At 41.6% G+C, this 18,050-nt stretch overlaps 1 protein-coding gene across 1 annotated transcript in view; it reads left to right on the top strand.

Moving 5' to 3' along the window:
- KIF26B (kinesin family member 26B) overlaps nt 1-17,762 on the top strand; it is a 272,342-nt gene extending 254,580 nt beyond the window's left edge. The window contains exons 13-15 of the mRNA XM_054629924.2: nt 13,430-13,632; nt 14,630-14,780; nt 16,325-17,762. Of these exons, the coding sequence (XP_054485899.2) occupies nt 13,430-13,632; nt 14,630-14,780; nt 16,325-16,473 (503 nt within the window). The 3' untranslated portion in view covers nt 16,474-17,762. The remainder of the gene's footprint in view (nt 1-13,429; nt 13,633-14,629; nt 14,781-16,324) is intronic.
- The last annotated feature ends 288 nt before the right edge of the window (nt 17,763-18,050 follow it).

Genomic DNA, 18,050 nt, shown 5'->3' with positions numbered 1-18,050 from the left:
ACAAAAACTTAGTTAGTTTTGCCAGTGACAGCCACATTCAATATTTATTTATACAAATATGTTTCTGATTTGATTCCAGAAAGGTGCCTTAATATGCGTGTTTCACCAGCCCAAGACCAGAGTCTTGCTGAATGGCTGTATCTCTTGTGAGCCTGCTTCTGCTCCTTGTGTGCCCAAAGGTGTATCTGAAACCATTGTTGAGTTCCTTCTCCCCACATAGGAGATGGAACAAAAATCTGTCCATGCCCCTTGAAAGATGTTATCCTGTACCTGAGACTCTTTCCTTTTGAGTTGTGGCTCCTTTTCCCAGAAATTTATTGATAATAAATAATAGGTAATATTAAGAACAATATATGGGAACTACTGCACTGAAGCACTTTCAAATCTGGAACTTTTTTGTGATCATGGAATTGATTGGGAAGACTTTGTATTTGTTCAGACATAATCCCCAGTAGCTTCATACTACCTCAGGACTTTTTAATTAGATAGCAAGAGCCTCCTGGGTCATATCAAGAGTTTGTGCAGGTACCTCTTTCCATGAGAGCAAGTTTCATAAAGTTGCAGAACAGGGATGGGGACCATTCATGAGCTGGTCAGCTCACATTTTTCCCGGGTGCTGTTTTCCCAACTTGTAGTGCAAGTCCTGACTAATCCACTTCTGAAACAAATTCAGGTTGACATTGGACCTGGTAGCACAGGTATGTGGAATATCAGTAGCTACTTATTCTACAGTAGCTGGGTCTTTCTAAAATGTGTTTTTCTCATAGTGTTCCTAATTCACCAGCCATTCCACTTGCTGTGATACTCTCCTCTGGAATTCATTTCCAGTGAACAGAGTAATGCATAGCTCTCCCTTTCTTTATGCTCTTGACTGTGGTAGCAGAAAGAACATGTGCAACACAGATGTGAATGCAATAGATACTGCTATTAAAACAGCATCCATAAATGCAGAGCCGATTGTACCTGTTCAGAGGATGCATCTGAAAGTGATCATTCTACATAATGCAAGCCCAGACCAAATGACTGAATATTATTTCTGAAGTTAACTTTGCATCTTCTTGGAAAATCTCTTTTCCTAGCCCTTCACTTAAATGGTAATAAATTGATTTTCCTCTTTCTGAGGAGCTCTGCCTCTAAAAACCACTTTCAAATATGAACTGTTTAATAATAACTTGTAAGGAAGAAAAGGATGATTTCTATCTTGTGAAAAAGGAAAACAAAGCTGTCCAGAGAGATGGCATTTGTGGGTGTAAACTGACAACTTGATTGTGTCTTGTGGAGAAGCTGCCAATCTAATACGGACTTTTTCCACAGGTCATTTAGATGGAAAAGTTTATCAATTTCTGTGAAAAAAACAGGCAGCTGTGCAGATGAGGGAACAGATTAGATACTAGAGAATGTTCCCCTTACTCCCCCAAGGGACATATTTTACAAAAAACTCTGAGAAAACTTCAGGCAGAGCCTCTGGATTCCTTAGACTCCAGAGTTCATCCCCAAACTGAATCACTAGAGGACCAATATTTTTTTACTCTGATGCTCACAAAACTGGTATTGTTTCATTTCACTTCTCTCTGCTTTGATAGCACATTGGAGGCTGGACAAGGCTGGAAATATGAGTGACAAAAGCATTGTCTTTGTGGTGTTCTAATTACAGACAAGCTTCATGTGCGTGTTGTATTTTATACCAGGGTTGCATTTTGCCTCACAGCTTTGGCTTTTGATAACCCCTGTGCAGGACTAAACATTGTGTCAGTAGTCATGAAAAGGGAGTTGTGAAGGAGAGATCTGTTTGAGACTCAGGTTTAAGATTGTTCTTGTAGCAGTCTGGAGGACACACCAGGAAAGAAGAGGCCTTGAGCCTACCTGGTAGAACATTGACACTGGTTTGTCATACAGTGCAGGTATGCAAGATTATCAAGTGATGAGGTAAGTATGAACCTTTCATTAGCAGGGAACTGAGGAGTCCTAGCTTTGATGCTTTTTTACTGCTATGTAACATTTGACCTGTCTTTTTCCCCAAATACACCTTTTTTTGGCTGGCCAAGAAATTAATCTCTTTATTCTAATTGCTGGTGTGCGGTGGTTCCTCTCTCCTTAGTCAGCAACATTGCAATTATCTGCCTGATGCTGGACATGAATCTCTGGGGTGGAGGGTTTTCTGTGAAGGGCCTGTCTGTGTCCTTGGAAATTGCCTGCCCCAGTGGACTCAGCATAGCCTGGCACATTGACCTCCCTTAAAAGTAATTTACAAAGCTTCTCTCTTAATTCAGCATGTCACCTGATGTGGAGAGATTCTCAGTGTATCATCTCTGATACTTTACTTTTGAAAGTGATTCCCTATGTCAGCAAGTAATTCCTGTATTGTTTGGAATGACTTGTTTATAAGTGCAACCAGGGGTTTTATGGAAATTAAAAACTCAATTTTTACCACCATCCCTATTTCTAGCAGAAAACCACTGCCCAGAAATTAATCAGGCTTCACTTTCATATTACCCAGCTCCTGTTTGCATTTGGTCTGGCAGCAGTGAAATCATAATTCTGTTTTGATGTGTTTGATAATAGTATAATTTTTCACATGTCAGCAGATTTATGATGGCATAAAACCAGGATTATTACTTCAGTGCAGGAGAACGTGAAGGAGGAGTTAAGGTATAAGGGAGAATAGAGCTGTTTGCAAATGTATTTTTATTGTATAATGAAAAAATGAGAAGTTTTGTAATCTTTCATCCTCTGTAGTATCTCCTTTCTTATAGTGTGAGTGTTATCTCTTAAGGAACACTTTTTAATGAAAAAGCTAGCACACAAAGGTTCTGAGATCTTAAAAGACAGATATAATTTTAATACAAAGTGTCAAGAGCATTGGACCTTTCCTGATTTGCGGTCACAGATCCACTGTGCTGTAATGGATATGGCACTATAGATATGCTCATTTCAGGTCAGGCAACCTTGTCCACTTTATTTATGATTATTATTAACAGAAATGCTAGCTGTCAGACACGATCAACATGAATCAGCCCAAGGCCCCTGTAAAAGGAGCTATAAAGAGTCTTTAAGAGAATCACCAGAAGATCTCACAATTACTTTTGAAGTTCTGACACATTGGAGAGACATCATTTTTCCTTGAGATTAAGATCTTGTCTTTCAGTGCTCTTAAGTGCATTATTTGTATGTGTAGGTGCTTCTGCCCTGAATGTCATACATGAAGCATCAGACCTACCCTGACAGCTTTTGAAGGATAAAGCTAGTTCATATCCTTCACTGTTAGCCTTAGGTTAATTTTTGGGCTCTGCCTGGGTACCTGTACAGTCCACAGACAGTGCAGTACAAAATTGTGTGTGTACAAAATTAGAAGAAAATAATAATACAAATAATTCCTTTTGCATTCTGGTACCTATTGAAAAATCATGTGCTTGCTTCATGAAGCACATAAGCCTTTCCCCTGCTAACCTATGCATTTAATAAATATTCCCATTTTTCTAATATCTAACATTGGTTCTGTAACATCATGTCAGCATATATTGGCCCAAAGTGACTGTTTGCGGCAGAAACAAAGCTTTAGCCCTGATCTATGGTTGTAAATTTCAAAGCTTTGCATTGCTTCTCTTTAATCCACACTGTGGTCTAAGTATTATTCCAGACCCCATTTTAAGATGGAGAAATAAAGGTAGGGAGTGTTACTGAGTTGCCTAATGCCCTCAGCCAACTGAGAGCCAGTTCCAGGGTTGAATTACAGGCACCCTCAACTCCTAACCTCAACCACAACTGATTTTGCTGTACATCCTCCTCTGCCCTTGCTGAGCAATGGAAAACAGAGTTCCGTTTGCTATTTTCTTTTTGTGGCAGGCACTTCTTCCTTCTTTGCCTGAAATCATCTGTACAACTATGTTGTGCTTTGATTTTTTGTTCACTCCCTTAGCCCTTCCCTGTAAGAAACAATTGGCATCTCAGCCAGATTTCTTTCTCTGGTTCCAGCTTCCTCTCTCTTGGGTAGGCAGTGCTGTCTTGAGCATACTGAAGTGTTAGGGCATAGTTTGTACAGTTGTAAGTTGCAGCAGTTATTTATTATTTTTAACTCCTCAGAAATTCCAAGTGTGGTGGCCCAGTGCCTCCCCATGGAAAGGCAGTGATAAGGGTGCTTTTATAGTACATAGTCCTGTAGGTGCTCAGGAAGTGCATTCTGGTTGAACTTTAGTTTTACCAAAGCTGTATTTGTATCCCAGGGGTGCAACAGATATGAGAGGGAGGCAGGCAAGGCAGCAAATTAGGGCTTGCAAGATCTGTGCTGTATTCTCTGGTGTGCTGCTGGTTCACTGTATCACCTTGGGCAACTCATGTAATTTCTGAGTGCTCTTGTTACCAGCTCATAAAAGTAGATAATGCTGGTACAAAAAAAAAAAAAAAAAGTAATAGCAAGGTCCTTGGATCAGAAGTGTTATCTACCTGCCTTTTGCTCTTCTGGTTTGATTTTTAGCATCTTTTACTGAGTTTGGATGCATGTGGGCATTGCTTTAAAATAATTCTCAATGCAAAACATGACTGGATGACTTCAGAGATGGAGCCTTGATGTTAATTCTGGATCTTGCCCACTGTGAGGTAATAGCAAAGGAAGAATCCAGGGTCTAATAAGGTTTATCAGGTAAAGCCAAGTCCTGTTTGCATTTTCAAGTTACATGCATAAATGTGTTGTTTCCAGATTTTTCTGCCCTCTCCTACATATGTTTACAGGTTCCTGTCCCTTACAGTGTTTCAATAGTCTCTGTAAGGAAACCTCCTTCCCTGGGAGCAACAGAACAGGAGAGGTTCTGAGATCATTCATCATAAACAAGGCATGGAGATTACATTGATCTTCCTGAAGCTGTTTTCTTTCCTGTTCCCTATGAGACAGGATTGGGTAACTGAGAAAGTCAGCATCCCATGTAACACTGAGTTAGACCTACAGGCTTCAGTCTGTCACTTCTGCAGGTCTCTGTTGAGATAGGACAGACTTCTGCCAAGGAGTGTATCCCTTTGATTTCTCTAGTTTTGAGGCTTTTTGGAGCCGAGTCTGAGCTTGGAGCTTTGCTGGTGCTGGGGCTTCTGCCAGTAGGGTGAAACACTGAGGGCGGTGATCCATGGCCCAAGCAGGGCTGGGGAAGCAGCAGGTGAGCAGCAGCCATGGGGTGCTGGTGGGGACCCCTGCCTCTCATCTGGTGTGCACAGGCTGGGGGCATGAGGAGAAGATGTGAGACAGAAGGAGGCATCTCAAAGACATCAGACTTTGGGCATAAAGTCCTTCTCAGTAAAGCACTTCCCAGTTGAGTCAGTCAGGGCCACTGGTACTTAACGTTTTCCTGAATGTTAAGCATCAGTGAACATCAGAAAACAAAAACCTAAGAGATATTATTGAAAGTCAGGCCAAGTAGAAACAAGACTAGGGGGAAAATTAAGGTTTCCAGAGGTTGAATTCCTGATGTTTAAAGCTATGCCCTGAGCTGGAGCTGCATATCTCAGAATCTGGAGAACCCTGCTTTTGTCAGTCCAGGATAGGATTTGGGGGTATGTGTGTGTGTTTGTGCATGTGCCTTTCATCTTCTTTGCATGGGGAACTATCTGACTACAGATAATTAAAGATTCCTGCTGCAGCATTTGATGACATTCACAGAAAAGTTTCATGACTCCTTGCAGCTCTTTCTTGGTACTAACTTTCAACACTAAAGAAGAGCAAATTGCTACATGATTTTAAACACTTTAATAAAAAGACAGACTGTTAAGGCATGACTAATTATCTACAATTGGCCTCCTTTTTCCTCATGCTAGTGTGCTCTGGGTTTCACTGATGGGGTGATTTTAAAGATGGAGATTTAGAGGTTCCTGGAAAACCCTGAAAACTCTGTATTTGAACATATTTACTCTCTGGAAGCACTTAGCTCCTTCTATGAAAGCAGCAGAAAAAGCCAAAGGCTGAATCTACGGACTGTAAATTATGAAAGTCTGTCTCCAACCAATATTGCAAAGCATCACATTTTGAAACATGGCCAAAATGATAATGACGAAACAAAACACCAACAAAGAAAGTCTGAGCTTTTCTTGTTGAATCCAAGTGAAAAGGAATTTGGTTCATGTTTAGACTGCCTTAGGCGCAGTGTGGGGAGCTGAAAATTGCCCTTTGTATCAGAAAGCTGTAGGGCACCTCCAGCATTTCTACTTTAACTTGCTTACAAGTGATGGTAGCTAATTGATATCCTGTTCTGTGCTTTTACCATGACAAAGGATGTTTAGAATTATATGAGTAAATGCTGTTTGCATGCAGGTGACCACTTCATGCATGTGACTTGCTGACTGGACAGCCCTGGGGTGGCTAGAGGGAGGGGAAATGCAGACTTCAGCTCCAATTTTTTTTTTTTTGTTCATTAAAACAACAGCATTGATTTTCCCAGGTCAAAGCCAGGCCATTTCATGCAGCAAATCTGTGTTGAAAGGGATCAGAGTAATCATTTTTTACACGCTTGACTACTGCATGCCAGCACTGAGCTTTCAGCCACATGAACATAGGAATGATTTAATAGAGGAAGTGGCAGCAGGCTATTGTGCACGGTGAAGGCTCCATGTAACATGCATGACTGACTCGCACACCATTAGGCTGGGTGTAAATAAAACCTGCTCCTGACACTGCCACAGAATTGGCTCACTGGAATGCCTCCACCACTGTCCTGGTGGGAGCTAATGTTCTGGCTTTAGAACCCTTCCCCCTCCAGCCTCTGCCTTTGCTGTCCAAGTGACTGGAGCAGCTCTTCAATGCAGTACCGTAGTAATAATAACCACTTTCTTAAATAATGCCACAATGCTGACAAATGCCTGTTAAACCAAAATCCAGCCTGAAGAGAAGGAAATGTTTAGAAGAGACTCTAGTTGGGTTTTTTTTTTTGCTAGGAATTGTGGGTGATGTGCATCTTCCCTGGAGCATCTCCCAGATTACTTGTCAACCTGCCATGCTGCAGGAGGGCTGCTTTCTGATCTGGTTTCAGCAGTGCTCATTCACCAGCTCTAAACTGCTCTGAGAAGCTCCTTTAAAAATAAGACAGTGATTCAGAAAGCAAGGTTAAGAAATAAACTGGGTAGATAGAAATGAACTGTGTTGATAGAAAAAAAAATTAGAAGTTGGATGTACATCAGCATATTCCTTATACCAGTACAGAAACAACCTACTAGTATAGGTGTGGATGGAATATTATAATAAACATGCATTACTTTATTCCAATAAACAGGAAGCAAGTGATTTCTTGCATCAAGTGTCCTCGTACTTCTTATCAATTCACAACAGTGGGCTTGCATAACAGTCAATACAGAATGTGGCCTGAATTATTTTACAGTGAGATGGACGTGGAAAATTTTCTTCTGAATGATGGATCCTCTCAGTGTATCCTATTCCAGGTATTTGGGTGCAACATGGTCTTTCTATGCAGTCTATGTAATCTGAGTTGTGAGGATGAGTGATTGCCATTTAGATTTTCTGGCAATATAGACCTTGGTTCTTTGGTGTTTGGAGTACTGACCTCAAGATGGGAACCTTAAATACTTCTGATGAAATCCCCACATCATCAGAGGGGCCTTCCACTTGAAAATACTGGCAATGACTTCCCCTTCAGGAGGGGAACTGTGCAAACTGTATGAAAATCCATGGAGTGAATAGCTGTGTGCTCTACACTGGCAATAAAATGAGCTAGGAGGAAGGAGGTCAAAGGAAAGGGGAGGAGTTGGTTCAGTCATGGACAATTGACCATAGGGGCAGATCCCACTAGGAAATAAGAATGAGAGACAAAGTCAGGATCCCATTTTAGACTCAAACTGAGCAGGAGCCCTGTTGTCAGACAGTGAGGAGCAGCAGAGGAAATAGGATAGATAATCTCTGCTAGTAAGAGAAGCTTGATGCTACAACTGACATCACTGCTATTGCTGTTGGAGCCACAGAAGGAATAGCTTAGGGGTACTGCTCTAGTTAGCCAGGTCTGGTTTTTGTAACTTCCTTGGACTGTCTGGTGAAAAAAAACAAAATGCTGAGGAACAGGTTCTGTACAGAAAGGCAATTTTGCATCTCATAACATTAAATGCTGTGGGGAATAGCTTTGGCTCCACATCCCTCCTTGGAGCACACAATATAAACTTCTGAAATGTTGTTGTATCAAGTTACAGTTTCATTTTCTGTTTGAAACACCTTGAAATTTCTAGGACAGCAGTTGTTTTGCATCCCATTTGGATGTATCCTGCTTTGAAGAGATATGCATCACACTTTTTCATTAAGATTTTGTACTTGCAGTTTTTGCCTTTACCTTTTTCACAGAAAAGATGCTCAATCTGGAATGTGTGCTTGGAAAGAAGCCTAAGGGGAACACTCCAAAATATACAGAACTTAAGCAATACCAGACTTTTTAGAGCTTTTGCCCTGGTCAAAACATACTTTTATGAGCACACATCCTTTTGCAGTTTGGCAATTTTGCTGGTCAAGGTCAGTGGGCCTTTTTATCCTTAAAGTTACCCTCACATACCTTGGTTTGTATTTCTCATGCCTTAAGGCTCCTTGGTCTTACCTTTACTGAAATATATTGTAGCTTCAGTGCCACTCTTCAGTCAGATCTACTTTCACACTGCATGATGAAGCGGTCCAGCTGGAGAAGAATTGTCCTTCTTGGACGTCCTGGCTGGCTATCCAGCACCGCAAGCAGTACGGGGGCACTGTCCCGATCTCCATGGTTCAGGACAGCACCTGAGGCAAACGCTCTGTGCTATGACAGCAGTGTGACCTTGTGGTGGGACATGGCTTGGCTTATGGCTACAGTCAGCAGAAATAAGAGAGTGCTCTCCAGCTCTGGTGAATGCAGGTGTATGACATCCCAAGGGAAACCAACAGCCAAAGAGAAAGAGGGGGAAGTTGCAACAGCTTATAAGAAGGGAGGGACACAGGGGAGGAGTCAGCCCTTGGACAAATAGGGTTTCAGAGGGGAGTGGGATACAAAAGACTGACATAGGGAAAACCCCAATGGGGATAACTTGAGGATGGGGCCCTGGCCCCTGAGCCAATCACTCGATGCTCTAGATGGAAGTTTCTAGAGAGTTCTAGAGAGAAGGGTGGGAGCGCCGAGTGACGGACAGGGCACCAGGGAGGGATTTGAGAAAGGGTACATTGATCCCTAAGGCAACTGGGGAGGAGTTGGGATAACTGGCAGCATAAAGGAGGGAAGGGAGAACCAGGGCAGAACCATTGCATGATGGGGGGGAACAGAACAGTCCAACTTATACACACACAACACAACAGCATGCCCTCACTGCTGTGCTACTCTCTTTATATTAAATTTAACCTGGCCAAACCTTAACCTATAGCTTAAGGTAGAGCAATAGATCTGTTGCAAAAGCAAATCTTATACCCTATGTATTTTCATGGCTGTTTCACAGCCTGGTTATTCATACTCAAGCTAGGTTCAAGAGAGGTTATTCTGAGGGTGGGTAAATTCAAACCAAGTGAAAAACATATCCTTCAGGGCATTTAGCAAATGATATTTTGCTTTACATACTGCGTGGTTATAAATGAATGTGAAGTTATTTTACGCTGGGTTCATCTTACTGTGTTTCTTTCAGATTGATTTTTGGTATAATTTTCTTTTTTGAATGGAGGAATGAATTCTATTTACATGGTAGGAGGGTCAGCCAATTTGCCAAGGTGCAGAGGGGCAGAGGCGGCACAGAGGTGGGAGGGTGCTGAGATCTGCTCCTGGATCTGTTGAGCTCCCTGGATTCCCACTTTCTTCTAAGTCATACATAGGGAATAGAGGAGTAGTGTGCTGTAATTACCACAAAGCATGTTATTTATTACAGAGTCAAAATTTATGAGATCCTAACTCTGTCAAGTGCAGCCAATAAATTTGGGACTTCAGATGGATATTTTCTATATGAATGGAAAACTGCATTAATTTTAACAATTTAATTGTTGTGTGTTGTTAGGGATGAGAAAGCTGTCAGCTGCTTTGTGATATTCACCCCAAAGCTCTGCTTAGGCTGTATCTCCTTACTGATCCCAATTAACATAAAATAAGATAAAAATCAGAGACTAAATGGAGAGGTCAGTGTCAGGAGCTTCCTGTCAAAAGGCACCATTATTTTCTGTACCTGGGCCAATAAGCAACCTATTAATCAGTGCATGTTTAGGGCAAACTAGATCCACTTTTACCTTACTGGAAAGAGGAAGAATATATTTCATTTTAATTTCTCCTCAAAGCACTCTACGCCTCAGATAAATCATCCTGAGTCAGCATTCAAGGTGCAGATAAACAGACATCTCTCTTTTTCTTTCTCCTGTGTCTCACACAGCTGTACCCCCTGGAAGCCCCGTGCAGGTCACCTGTGTCCCAGAGGAGCCCTTGGCAGAGGGTGGCAAGGAGGCTGTGTAGGCAGCTCTGCCCTGCTACAATGCCCCTGTGCACCATGAGCTGCAGCCTGTCCTGTTGTCATAACTCACAGGCAGCCCAGACATGAGCTCTGGCTAGAAAAACACAATGAGTTAATGTCTCCTGCCACTGCTGCACTCTCAGCTGCCCCTCTCCCAAGGGACAAGGGCTGTTAAAGGAAGCCTCAGGTTGGAGCCCTCCTTCTACACCACAGGCTTCTGCTTCTCATTAAGCCAAATGGATATTAATGGGAACAAAATGCAAAAATATTACTATCATTCCTCTACTTCATACCCCACCAATCTGTTTTGCTTTGCTCAAAGTAGGACCCTTTTGCTGTTGTTGTGGCAAGGTGCATTGGAGCCATCCACCTGCATTTCTAGAGAGTCTTGGACTTGGACTTTGGAGACAGAGTTTTTCCAGTGGGGTGGTTTAGAAGTGCTTCATTACATAAGGAGGTGGTTTTAAAAGCCACAGTGGGGAAAAGAGGAAGAAAATCAAACATCATGGAAAAAGGCACTTAGTTGTAATCCAGCCATGCATGGAGATCTGGGCAGAAGGAATTTCCAGTCTGCTCAGCTGCTTCCTTGAAATGCTAGAGCTAGTCTAAAGGTATGCCAGGAAAGGAGATGTGACCATTACTGTGGGGCAGAAAGCAAAAATAAATAATTAACAGCACTGGGTGCATTAAACAGAAGGTCATATCTGATGCTTATTGATATCGCTGGCTCTAAAAGTTGTCAAACAGCAAAGAGATTGTATTTACACTCAGACAAAATTTGACAGACTGCTTCTGTAAGACACCATGGCCAAAAGCCTCAAAAGTATTAAACTTATATAAAGCCTGAATCCTTTTGATCTTGAGTGACACTAGGATGATACTCATTGCCCTTCCCGTCTAAGCAAGCGGAGGACTTGTTTCCCAGGAGGAGCTGAGCCTATTTCAGGATCTCTCCCTGCATGAAATAAAATTGAATAGTCCACCATGTGCTCTCACCTCCCTTCAGGTATGCAGCTGTTCCCAGCATTTGGTTACCTTTCCCTAGCACTGCTGACAGAACTCACCCTTAGAATCAGTTTGTTGGGCTCTTCCCAAACTGTCTTCTTGTTGTCAGTTTTTGGCTATAGTAATGGGTCAAGTCTTGCTTTTCCTTTTATCAAGATCTGTCTCTTGTCTTGATCAGGCAGCTTAATCTAGAGATTAACTGAAATGCATTCAAGGTAAGGGAATGCTGACATTGTCTTCCAGTGACTGGTACCAGAGAACTAAAATAACTCCTGCTTGCTGGTATTTGTAAGGCTTCATTTGTTCTGGCATGAGCTTTTTTGCTGGGCTGCAGTTTGAGCAATAAACACAGCTATGATAAGTGTCATAGGATGGCAATCTCAGGTTATTTGGTGTAAAGGGGCCTTGTAGAGCTCCCTGTCTACCCAGAACTCTGTCAATCATCTCTGACTGTGCTCTCTTTTTCCTGCACTGGGTTATCTCAGATGTATCCAAATAAAAGCTCTGTAGACTAGGTTTTCCAAGAGACCATTCTCATCCATTTTAAAGCTAGAATTTGCAGGTTAATTACTTGTCTCTAACACAGACCTACTGGTTTCTAGGACAGACTATTGTACTCAGAAGTCATAGGATAAGATGTGAATAGTTCTCAAAGTCAGCACAGAAGCAGACTCCCATGAATGAAACTAGGCAATACTTTATTACTTGAAAATCCAAAAATTAGGCAATCAATAGATATTTTGGGGTTTTTTTAGCTTTTATTGAAGCACCAAGTTGACAGACATGTTGAAACTATTAACATTCAAGTCTCAATAAATGTAATGTGGGAAATTCCTATAAATGATTTTATCTTATTTTTAAAATAAAATCTGCATGATCATTCAGCATCTCTTCCCTGCTGGCTGACATCACTTATGTAGTTGCAGCCAAGAAAGCCAGTTAATAGTTTCACTCAAACTTGCTGGCTCCGGCTTTTGTTTTTGGCTTCTCCCATCCTTTTTATTCCTGCTGTGTCTTAGGGAAGACCCTGTGTCAGTTACAAAACTTTTAGAATTTTTTGGGGTTTTTTCCAACCAAGCCATTGCTCTAATTATACTAAACCAAGCAATGAAATGTAACCTGTTGATTTTTTTTTGTGTGTGTGTTTTTGTTCTTTCTCCCAGCAACCACTGCCATTACACCAGGGACATCCATTTTATTCCTCCTTGCTCTACTGTAGGCCCTGACTTGATATCTTATGTGGCAGGCACTTTGCAGAGGCTGGCTAATGCTTGTCCTTTGACTGTAAGGGTCAGTAGCAGTAAAGAGATAGGAAAGCCTGGCTGGACCAGTTCTGTCCTGCTGGCTTGGGTCCTTCATTGGCTCACCTGTATGTGCTGAGACCTAATCACCAGGGAGCAGACACAGGCTCTGTCAGCTTCAGGGGACATGTGCCCTCTGAGTGCCAGATCTTGGAGTCAGGCACCAAGGAGCACTGAGGTGTTGGCAATGGAGACAGACGGGGAGACTGACTCGGTGATCAGAATCCGATTTTATTGTGGGATACAAGTGCTTATATACTATTTCAGGGAGACTAGTAATGTGTTCTACAATGATTAGGTTAAAATCACATGCATAAACTTATGCATATAACAACATCTCTTGTTTGCAGAGTTTAATAGGATTTTCTTTTCCGGTAAAGCTGTTTGATTTAATCTTCCTGCAATCTAGGTCTAATTTTCAAGGTTCTGTTTGCTTTTGCCAAGGCATCCTGTTATCAAATCTCTCTATGTTAACCAGGTCCAAAGTCCATCATCTGTCTTGTGTCCCCCAACATTCCAACACTGAGGGTGTCACTCATGATGGGTGGGCACTGCACATCCCAGCTCCAGCTCCTATGGCCTCCCCTGGGTTCCCATTTTCTTCTGTGTCTGAGAAGGCCAGACATACATCACTTGTAGACTTCTCTGCAATGGAAAGGAGAAGCAGTAGCTGTGCTAACATGCAGTGGCACTTTCTCCATTGGCAGGTTCACAGAGGAGGAGGCTCATTCCAGCTTTATCCCTTGACACCACCTCCCCAGCAAGGAAGCCAGCCAGCAGCCCCGGGGTGCGCTGGGTGGATGGGCCGCTGCGGAGCGGGCAGAGGGGCCTGGGGGAGCCCTTTGAGATCAAAGTCTATGAGATAGATGACGTGGAGAGGCTCCAGCGACGGCGAGGTGGGGACAGCAAGGTGAGTGCCATCCATGTAATCTCCTGGTGGGCCTAAATTGCAAAGGTCAGCACTTAAAACATATGATTGGGAGGAGTATCTGAGGTTGAGTATTTTAGAGTAACGATGGATTATAGACTTCATTATTATTTTAAGTCATTTTTCCTACCTAGCCTCTGACACTTGTTGAAGCTGTTTGTGATGTTTGGAGAAGCTTGTTGGAGTGAGGTTTCCACTGCACTTCACCCACAGCAGATTTGTTTACAGATGAGATTGTGAAATAGTGTTGAGATCTTCACACAGGCTTGGATGAGGATAGTTCTGCTATTGGAATTGTTTCCACACTAGCGAGGGTAGCACAGTCCTCAGATGGTTTCATTTGCTCCACGTCTTTGTGGCTGCCACCCCTCAGAAGTCATGTGAGGCCAGGCTGGCTGTCTCCAGCACTGCACCTCATGCTGTTACTGTGCTCCAGAGCTTTACAGAAAATATATCTTCTTTATTAATGACTATGAATTGCTAGGGCTTTTCATAACATACTCCCTTTGTTTAAGGATGTTTCAAATTTGATATTGCTACCAGTTCTCTTATTTTAAAATATGACTAATGCATTACTTATGCACCAAGCACAGGGGTGTATTTAGGCTTTCAATACAGCAAGCAATGGATTTTCTACTCCCAAGAGCTTAGATTTTCTTAGCCAAACTGTGGTGAAAAAAAAGAAATGTTTTCCTACAGTTAATCTAATTTCAAGATGCTGCCTGGTATTAATTATTATGGTTTATTATTAACTACCATTACAAAGTCTCCAAAGCTCACTGATGGAAAACATGAAAACCAAGCAAAAGCAATAAAAATAAAGCAGATGATGGATGATTTCATGCAGTGATTCATAAGCTTCCAGAGTAAACGGCTCATTGTCAGTATTATTGATTGGAAGATCATTTCACTGAATGGACCTAGGCATTTCTTCTCCTCTTCACCTATTCTTTTCCTGCTTCTTTTTCCTGGCTGGCAGGAGGTGATATGTTTCAATGCCAAGCTGAAAATCCTGGAGCATCGCCAGCAGAGAATCGCTGAGGTCAAGGCCAAATATGAGTGGTTAATGAGAGAACTGGAGGTGACCAAACAGTACCTGATGCTGGATCCTAATAAATGGCTCAGTGAATGTAAGAGCATTGTTTTATTTCCTGAACTTATAGGTTTCCTTTGGTTTATTTAATAGCGGGGATGGAAGGAAGCAGGAATGTCTGGTAAGAGTGAGATGTAAGCTACTGTTTGTAAACTAAAATGAACCAACATAGGACCTTAGGGTAAGCTTTAGATTGACTGTCTTTCTAGAACTAGTTTCTATAACTCTTATTAAATGTTAACAGTAGAACTGAACAATCCTTTTTGCCTGAGAGCTGAAGGTTGAAATGGTACAGCATTCTAGTGGTGAATGTTGCCATTGGTAGATTAACGTTCACGCGTTTCAGTCCACAGCTCCTGAAAATGAGATTTTTTCTTTTGGCCTCAGATCACTCAAACATATGAGTAATATTATAAATCTGCTCTTCTACCACAAAATAACACTGTGGAGCAAACTTGTCCCTTGGCAGCAGTGGGCTTACATGAAATGAAATGAAATTTGGCCCATTTTTTATAACTATAGATGTGTAAAGTTCAGAGAGCTTAAAGGGCATTCACATTCAAATGAAGAAGGACCTCATCACCTCTAAAGAAAAAACCATAAAGAGTACTGCAGTACTTATACAACAGTTTTTAGTATTAGCAAGCAGATAAGTTCATAACAAAGAGTTCTAGAAAAAAACCCACAATGTGCAAAAGTTTATTTAGGATAATTGCAAGTGGCAAAAGGAGGTTGGCTGGTGTATTTCCTTACAACATCCTAACTCTTCCTTTAACAGCTGCTTTAAGTTGACACCAGATTGATGCATTCTGCAAAACAACCACCATATAGGTTTCAGGAACACCATAAAGGAAGAGAGTTAAAAGGACAGTTTTAAAGAGAGAGAGAATTTGCTATGCACTGCTGTCCCCTTACTGTGTGATGCCTTTGTTTCTAATTCCAAATGTGGTAAGTGCAGAAAGCCTGGAGGGTTGCAGAGACATCAGGACCAGATATGATGGGCAGTGCTGGCTCAGACATTGACACTTGGCTCCACAGAAGCTGCTGGGCACTTGTGTTGGAAGGATTTTAGTGTGTGCCTTCCCTTGCATTGCTGGAGTGGTCTAGTGGGAATCACATGGAATAGGGAGAGGTGTGAGGAACAAGGACCCTAGAGGTTTGTTATAAATTCCAAGTTCTGAATTCAGCAAAGGGCTTGCCCTCCCAGAAGAGAGCAGCTGATTAAAGCTCTTTCTGGTCAGCAGAATGTGTGAGAAAGTACATTCAACATATTAGTATTCAACATATGCTGGAGGATGATGGAGCATGGCAAAGGCATCTGCAGTTCTGGTGAGGATGGCAGAGCAGATCACTACAGAAAGCATCCAATGCAACTTAAGAGTATTTTTCACTGTGGGCAAGCTGCTGTATCATTTTAATAGTCATTAAACCAAAAAGGCAAGTTTTAAAGGCAATGGCAAGCCAGAGGTGATGTTGTATATAGTACTGATGAGTTTGAAGACTTGAATTAGCTCTGACACTCCCACCAGTCATCACTAAGTATGGTCTACTTTTCCTATCTGTGTGTTTTCTTTCTCACAGTTGATCTGGAGCAGGTATTTGAGCTGGATTCTCTGGAATACCTGGAGGCCCTGGAATGTGTGACTGAGCGTTTGGAAAACCGTGTCAACTTCTGCAAGGCCCATCTCATGATGATCACCTGTTTTGACATCACCTCTAGACGCCGATAAAGGATGAACCTCAAGAGAATTTTAATGCACATCTCTGCCATCCTCCTTTTCCCTTCCAAACAGCATCCCAAAGACAAAAGAATGAGGATGAAGGTTGGAGTCAAGTCTCAGCTGTGTGTATGAGAGATTTGCTATACTATACAGAGGAGTAGTATTAAAAAAACAAACAGAACAAGCATGGAAAATGGAGATAGAAGGTTGTTGATACTCTTAGCCTAAAAGAGCACTTTGTGGAACCTTTTAAGGACGTGTCTGTAAATAAGAACTGCTGGCAGAAGACACTTCTTTCCCTGCATTAGCTGAGGAAGGAGGAAAGGTGGTTGTGGGACTTCCATTGAGAGGTTCATTAAAAGAAAACCTATCTAGAAAAAACTGTTCAAGTGCCTTGCAAATCTTTGTTATCCAAACATTTATGTTCATACTTTATTGTGTACAGATGGTGCTAGTCAAGAAAAGAAAAAGGAAAAAAAAAACAAATACACTTTTGAAATGTATTTACAGCTTGTTTTTCTCTTGGTGTTTTCTCCTATTTCAGACTTGCTGTTTCTAAGTAACTTGTGTTTGTAGAGATATTTCCTAATCAGTACAACATATGAATAAATGTTAACTGTCTTTTCTTGTTACCAGAGTAAGGCCACTCAAAGAGAAATTCAGCTTTCCCAGATGACACAAACATATTTCTAGCAGAGAATAAGGTTTGTTTAAATGCTGTTCTGTACTCTCTTATATGCTGGAGAACACCATCATTTTCCCAGCCTGTTTTGCAGTGTATGAGAGAGAAGTGACATTACTGTGAAGTAAATATCTTTTCAATTTGATCCAACCCCCACAACTTGTTTTCTTGTTCATATATGTTTTGCTTTGTACTGGCTGGAGTTATGAGTGAGGAGGTACTTTTATCCTAACTCCTTTTCCTGGTGCTAGTAACTTGCTGGAAATTGTCCTCTAGGCTAAGGTTTCCCATGTTTATCAGTCCAAAAATGAGTGATTTGTTCTTTCTTGAGACTGTGACTGATGACATTTAGCTTCACCTCTTTACAATCTCTACCACTGCAAGACGTGTTTTGTCAGCTTCTGATCCCTGGCCTAGTGTGTCCATACTCACAGATGTACCTGAGGAGTGCAGGCTCTGCTCAGCTCAGCACATCTGGAAATAAAGCAAATGAGTAGATACAGCACTTCAAGCATGTTGGCTATGGCATCTTTACTAGTCCTCGGTACCTGAAGCCATGGCAAAATTCACATTGACATCAAAAGGACAAGGGTCAGCACCTCCCTATACATCCAGTTAGTTTGCCTCTTTATCTACAAAACAGTTTGTGGGAAGTAACATCCTTTGTATTTCATAAACAAATGTGCAAAACCGCATTTTAATTACATATGACCATGAATAATTATTTTGTGGAATTCGGTTTCTTATTCCTCTATACTGAAATAAGCACATTCAGAAAATTTCCTCTCTCATACATTTGTGTTACCCTCCTGTTGCTTATGAGGAAATAAGACTATTTTTTAATATACTCAAAATGCATCAATTAACTGCTTACTTACTGCAACTCTTCTTTCCCTGCACCTTT

The sequence above is a fragment of the Agelaius phoeniceus genome, chromosome 3, assembly GCF_051311805.1.
Source record: "Agelaius phoeniceus isolate bAgePho1 chromosome 3, bAgePho1.hap1, whole genome shotgun sequence".
NCBI lineage: Eukaryota > Metazoa > Chordata > Aves > Passeriformes > Icteridae > Agelaius > Agelaius phoeniceus.
This window is presented reverse-complemented; position numbering and strand designations above follow the sequence as displayed.